Source organism: Tachysurus fulvidraco, chromosome 9, assembly GCF_022655615.1.
Source record: "Tachysurus fulvidraco isolate hzauxx_2018 chromosome 9, HZAU_PFXX_2.0, whole genome shotgun sequence".
Lineage (NCBI taxonomy): Eukaryota > Metazoa > Chordata > Actinopteri > Siluriformes > Bagridae > Tachysurus > Tachysurus fulvidraco.
The window spans coordinates 752,583-760,082 of NC_062526.1; the positions used below are offsets into that span (position 1 = coordinate 752,583).

General features: G+C 37.5%; 1 protein-coding gene across 3 annotated transcripts in view; it reads left to right on the forward strand.

Moving 5' to 3' along the window:
- The window catches only part of galnt9 (polypeptide N-acetylgalactosaminyltransferase 9), a 59,617-nt gene that overhangs the window by 40,166 nt on the left and 11,951 nt on the right, over positions 1 to 7,500 (forward strand). For all 3 annotated transcript variants that reach the window (XM_047819067.1, XM_027169407.2, XM_027169423.2), the window contains one exon: positions 1 to 75. This exon is cut by the window's left edge and continues 43 nt beyond it. In XM_047819067.1, the coding sequence (XP_047675023.1) occupies positions 1 to 75 (75 nt within the window). The remainder of the gene's footprint in view (positions 76 to 7,500) is intronic.

Consider the following 7,500-nt stretch of genomic DNA (forward strand, 5'->3'; position numbering starts at 1 on the left):
TATTTTGGAGACATCGGCCTCCTGGATCCAGGCATGGAGGTTTACGGAGGAGAGAATATTGAGCTGGGGATGAGGGTGAGTGATGTCACACTCACCTTTTTTATTAATGTCACATTTCCAACATAATACACAGGATGTATTTGGCCTCTTCACCTATAAAGCTCACTGGAGGTTTAGATGGAAATCTATTCCTGTGATTAAAATTCTGTCAGACAGAGCAGGGCACGTTGGCACACATGATCCTCATTGTAATTACAGATCGACTCATCATCACATCACACCCACATCACACCCACATCACACCCACATCACACCCACATTATTTATTCTACAAACACACAACATTCAGATCCAAATATTTAATCATGTCCCTGCACTCGTCTTTTGTCTAGGGTTTAAATCTGAGACTGAGCCCCCGAGGAGGACACGCTTTTTAAAGTCATAGCAGGAAATATGGTGCAGCCCACAGTGAGCTACGTCTACATGATGCTGAAGTGATTAGATACTGATAGATGGACAGATAAATTCGTAAATGTATGGATGGATAAAATGATGGGCAATCAGATGGATGGATGGATGAATGGATGGAAATAGTGGGTGGATGGATTATTTGATTTATTGTTGGATGGATAGAGGGATGGATGGATTGTTGGATGTACATGATTAGTGGATGGATAGATGGATGGATTATTGTGACTGATTAAGGGTGACTGTAAGGACAGGAGAAGCATGAATGGATGGATGTGATGGATGGACAGATGTATGTATGGGATTTATGGATGGACAGATGGATGGATGGATGGATGGATGGATGGATGGATGGATGGATGGATGGATGGATGGAGAAATAGAGCGATTGTTGGATATACATGATTAGCGGATGGAAAGATGGATGGATTAGTGTGACAGTGGAGTCCTGGGTGTAAGGACAGAAATAGCATGAATGGAAGGATGAACAGATAAATTGTTTAAAAAACGAACAAATGTTATTTAGAGTTGGAATAATGAATGGAATAATGAATGGACAGGCAGATCTTTGGATGTGATTGGTGGATGGACAGATAGATAGATAGATAGATAGATAGATAGATAGATAGATAGATAGATAGATAGATAGATAGATAGATAGATAGATAGATAGATAGATAGATAGATAGATAGATAGATAGATGTGATGGATGGGTGGAGACACATACTGGTCAATAGTTTGCTGACAGAAACTGTTCACATTCACCGTTACAATAAGTGACCCTAATATCCATGAACTTCACTCATTCTTCACAGCTCCATCATCCAGGCTCTTTTAAAACGACGAGGCACCAGAGAGCTATTAATTAGAATGAAACAGAGAAACATGATGTGAAGTTAGCCGTTATGGCAATGGGTTATAAATAACCCCACTTACTGAACATGGTGTTATATTTAGATGTCACAAATGTGTTTGTATCCATCAACACAACAGACTGCAAAACTCATTTTCTCTCAAATTTCATATTGATTACTGCTGCAGGGGTGTAATGAAGGCAGCAGGAGGTGAATGACAGACTTGGGTAGAAATAATTATTGCAAATATAAATTATTTAGAGAGGAAAATTTAAAATGAGGCCTAAACACTGTACAAATACTAACATGCAGTGTTTAGGTTTTGAGTACTGATTGTAGCCACTAGATAAGTAGATCAGTAAATCAGTAGATCAGTAAATCATTAGATCAGTAAATCAGTAGATCAGTAAATCAGTAGATCAGTAGATCAGTAAATCAGTAGATCAGTAAATCATTAGATCAGTAAATCAGTAGATCAGTAAATCAGTAGATCACTAAATCAGTAGATCAGTAAATCATTAGATCAGTAAATAAGTAGATCGGTAAATCATTAGATCGGTAAATCAGTAAATCGGTAGATCAGTAGATCAGTAAATCAGTAGATCAATAGATCAGTAAATCATTAGATCAGTAAATCAGTAGATCATTAGATCAGTAAATCAGTAGATCAGTAAATCAGTATATCAATAGATCAGTAAATCATTAGATCAGTAAATCAGTAGATCATTAGATCAGTAAATCAGTAGATCAGTAAATCAGTAGATCGGTAAATCATTAGATCAGTAAATCAGTAGATAAGTAGATCAGTAAATCAGTAGATCAGTAAATCAGTAGATCAGTAAATCAGTAGATCAGTAAATCAGTAGATCAATAGATCAGTAAATCAGGTGAGTCATCCCCAGGTCATGACCTTGCAATATAATGCACAACAATCTAATCTCCCGTTCGGTCACAGCTCACAATCTTGTGATAATCACGGACAATCGTCTGTCCTTTTCCTCACATGTTGTTACTGTGACAAACTCACGTCAGTGTACACACTCTACAACATCGGCCATTTTCCCCCCGCAGGCTGCTCAGGTACTTGTTCAGTCTCTTGTCATCTCAGGACTGGACAACTGCAGCTCTGTATGTACAAACGTACGTCATACAATTAAGATATAACGGATGGATTGCTGATGACGATGTTCTGGTGGAAGCTTTGTGTAAGAACAGTGAGAAGATGTGAACTGCACCGTTGGGAATGCAGTCCTTAACTGACACGCCAGGAAAGAACCAAGGTGACGGATGTTAATTGGAAACAAATGACAGACAGGAAGTTCACTGGCAGCATGTCTAAAGTTTAATTTGTGCTAAATATCAGAGAGGGAGGTTAAATCCTCCACAACATTTGCTTAATTCTGACGTTAATTATACAATGGCTTATTTTAGCAGTCTAAGCAGATGGTACTGGAACCGTTATGCCTTTTTTCCTGATGAAATGATATGAGCAGAAGAGACAGTTACGGCATAGAAGAATATTTGGTGGAACGTCAGTGTATCTGTTTCCCATTATTTAGGCAAACACACACACGTTAGCTCTGACGCTGGTGCTGTGAAGTAGTGGTTCATGTTATAGCTCCTATCGTCATCCTGACACCGGTAACATGAAGCTATTCTGGTAAAAGCTGTAGTGTTATAACATCATTACACACAGAATGCAAAGAAGTGCTTGGACCACAATAACTGGTGCTTTATGTAATCCACAGCATATCTGTATCTCATTCACATGGACATGTTTGTCAGACACCACACACACACACACACACACACACACACATACGGATTAGAAACATTGTTGATTTGGTGAAGTTTTCTGTAAGTAGACGTTTATTAAACATTAACACATACGGAAGGAGTCTCCAGTGTCAGTGCTTTATCACATTCAGAGGTTAAGATGTAATGCAAACAAACACACACACCCCCCCCACACACACACACATACACAGAGTGTTTATTAATTATTTAACCCATAATTGAATTAGACTGAAATGCGCTCATGATTATTTAATGTGTTGAACTTTTACTATATATGTTACTGATGATTTCTGCAGTTTATCTTCCACACACTGCCGTTTGCACAGATTCATGTTGAGAGCTAACTAAAGGAAGGTTGAAGAGGTTTCAGTACAGAGATGTTATTATTGCACTCAGGAGATTCCTTACGGTGTCTAGCATCATTATGTACACTACAGAATCCTCTCCAAGAGACTTTCAGCAAATTCTGCCTGTGCATGCATATATCTATTAAAGATGTTGGTTTATTTGTACTTGTGTTTTATTGTCTAATGATGATCACAGAGGTTTCAGTGTGAAGTAAAAGAACTTTGTTATTTACGTATATATTATAACAGCAGTTAAGTTAAATAAATAGATAAATAAATAAATAAATAAATAAATATTTCAGAAAGCGTTTATTTTAATTTCATTCATTATTTTTTAAGCCATAAAATGTGTAGTGCCTTTTAAATTTTTTTTGCTCAAGAATATTTACTTGCACGATTAGCATATTAGTGCATTAGTGTATTAGTGCATTAGTGCATTAGTGTATTAGTGTATTAGTGCATTAGTGTATTAGTGCATTAGTGTATTAGTGCATTAGTGTATTAGTGCATCAGTGCATTAGTGTATTAGTGCATTAGTGTATTAGTGCATCAGTGCATAATTGTATTAGTGCATTAGAGTATTAGTGTATTAGTGCATTAGTGCATCAGTGCATCATTGTATTAGTGCATTAGTGTATTAGTACATTGGTGCATTAGCGTATTAGTGCATTAGTGCATTAGAGTATTGGTGCATTAGTGTGTTAGTACATTAGTGCATTAGTGTATTAGTGCATTAGAGTATTAGTGCATTAGAGTATTAGTGCATTAGTGTGTTAGTGCAATAGAGTATTAGTGCATTTGAGTATTAGTGTATTAGTGCATTAGTGTGTTAGTGCATTAGTGTATTAGTGCATCAGTGCATCAGTGCATTAGTGTATCAGTGTGTTAGTGCATCAGTGCATTAGTGCATTAGTGTATTAGTGCATCAGTGCATCAGTGTATTAGTGCATTAGTGTATTAGTGCATTAGAGTATTAGTGCATTAGAGTATTAGTGAATTAGTGCATTAGTGCATTAGTGTATTAGTGCATTAGTGCAATAGTGCATTGGTGCATTAGAGTTTTAGTGCATTAGTGTATTAGTGCATTAGTGTATTAGTGCATTAGTTCATTAGTGTCAGTCTTCTGATAAACAACACGTGTCTATTGGTTAGGACCTACCAAAAGTACTCCATTTAATAACCGGTGAACCAGAGACCGAGTCGTAGGATCACTGATGTGCAAGAGGAGTGAAGGCTAGCCGTCTGGTCTGATCCCACAGAAGATCTACTGTAGACCAAAATGCTGAAGAAATGAATGTTGTCTCAGATAGAAGCAAGTTAGATCACAGCAGCACAGCTCATTCAGCAGGATGACTCACTGCAAACATTGTTCAGGCCAACTCCAGGTTGTCAGACTCCAAATTCCGCAGACCTCGGTCTGATCCGGCGTCTGTGGGACGTTCTGGTTAAACAAGTCTGATCCACAGAGGCTCCATCTGACGTCTGGGTGCCAGACACCACAGCACACCATCAGAGGTCTGGTGGAGATTGAGTCAGATTGTTATTAGGCAGGTGGTTTTAATGTTATGGGTGATTTTCATATTACCTTTAGTTAGACTGGAACAGGACAATATTACAATTTAAATATCTCCAATTAAGCAGATCATTGAACTCCTAATTACTCACTAATGAGTTTTTTCTACATGAATTCTGTCCTCCATGTTTGTTTTTTCCCCTCAAATGGAGGAAAATAAGGAGTTCTTGGCATCACTCTGTGTTTTATAAAATGTTGCTCTTTTTTCACCTTTCATAATCTCCAGCGTGGAGAAAAATACCAGCGGCGATGGTTTTGAAGTTTCCTGTAGGACTGCATGTGCACTGGTGCATGAGGAACAAACAGGCAGCTTAGCTCTGAGATGCTTTATGGTGTGAATCGAGCTGCTCATTTCTGTCTCATATCACACCAGGCACAACATTTGTACACCAAACAATATAAAACACATGTATAAGAAGTAGGAATGACAGATCAGTGTGCAGCGCTAAACCATGACGCCGGCCTCGGCAGCTCTTAAACTTAAGCTCATTGTTGTGTTTTTCTCTCATCAATATTCACAGTGAAAAACCAACAGCACACATTCGCTCAATACTGATGAAGCATGGCTCTCTCACTGGACATATAAATCCATTAGTCATGCTTAATGAAGCAGGAGGTATTTATCCCATCGATCCATGCATGTGTTTTTCTCCCTAATCACATCATCACAGGGTCAGAATGAGTGCTGCTAAATTATTCAGCCTCATAAATAACCACATCCTCACACACTGCTGTGGCAATGAATTAAATCTGTAATTCAATTAGGACTTAAAATAAAAACAACTTTATTTAATTCCATTTTATTTGTGTAGTATTTGTGCAAAAGCAGCTTTACAGAAATATATAACTTCAGGAAAATTTCCCTAAGACTGAACCCATCCTCATCTGGGTGACACCAGAGAGTGGGATTATAAATCATTATAAACACCAGAAAGTGGAATTATAAATCAATAAAAACACTGAGAGTGGGATTCTAAATCATTATAAATACTAAGAGTGGGATTATAAATCAATATAAATACTAAGAGTGGGATTATAAATCATTATAAACTGAAAGTGGGATTATAAATCATTTTAAATACTGAGAGTGGGATTATAAATCATTATAAACACTGAGAGTGGGATTATAAATCATTATAAACAATGAGAGTGGGATTATAAATCATTATAAACACTGAGAGTGGGATTATAAATCATTATAAACACAGAGTGGGATTATAAATCATTATAAATACTGAGAGTGGGATTATAAATCATTATAAACACTGAGAGTGGGATTATAAATCATTATAAACACTGAGAGTGAGAATATAAATCATTATTATTTAAGTACTGTGTACATAGTTCACTTTATAGCTTGTGCATTCTGAGATGCTTTTTTTCCTCAACAAAGTGCCATTAATGTTAATTAAATAAAGTACATGTATTTAATAAAGTTACATGTTAATTTAATGTTATTCGTGTCTTACATTAATTATATGATTAACAGAAATGTAAAATAACTGCATTTCAGCAGATCACATACTTAACACGTTTAACCAAGTTTAGTCCTTAGAGCTCTGAGTGCACATGCAATAAGACCCACACACTCTAATACACACACCCCAACTCTCTCTCTCTCTCTCTCTCTCTCTCTCTCTCTCTCTCTCTCTCTCTCTCTCTCTTTGTGTGTCTCTCTCTCTCTCTGTCTCTCTCTCTCTGTGTCTCTCTATCTCTCTTTCTGTGTGTGTCTCTCTCTCTCTTTCTGTCTTTCTCTCTGTGTCTCTCTATTTCTTTGTGTGTGTCTCTCTCTTTCTGTCTCTCTCTCTCTTTCTGTGTCTCTCTATCTCTCTTTCTGTGTGTCTCTCTCTCTCTCTCTTTCTGTCTTTCTCTGTGTCTCTCTATCTCTCTTTCTGTGTCTCCCTTTCTCTCACTGTCTCTCTCTCTCTTTCTCTCTCTCTCTCTCTTTTATGTGTGTGTGTCTCTCTGTCTCTCTATCTCTCTCTTTCTCTGTCTCTCTCTCTCTGTCTCTCTCTCTCTGTCTCGCTTTCTCTCTCTGTCTCTCTCTCTCTTTCACTCTCTCTCTCTGTCTGTAGGCATTATTGGCTGACAGTTACAGTAAATGCACATTTGAGTGGATGCACTTTTCATTACATTAGATTTTTTCTGTAATTAGATGGAGATTCATTACATTTAATCTGCTGTTATTATTTATGAGTAAGTTTTAATTCCCACTGAGAGAAAAGATCATGAAAGAGGGAGAGAGATAAAGTGGACCTCAATTATAATTCATTCAAAAAAGAAGTCAGAGTACTCAGAGACCTGGGTCTGTGTGTGTGTGTGTGTGTGTGTGTGTGTGTGTGTGTGTGTGTGTGTGTGTGTGTGTGTGTGTGTGTGTGTGTGTGTGTGTGTGTGTGTGTTTGTGTTTGTGTCTGTGTGTGTGTGTGTGTGTGTGTGTGTGTCTATGTGTGTGTGTCTGTG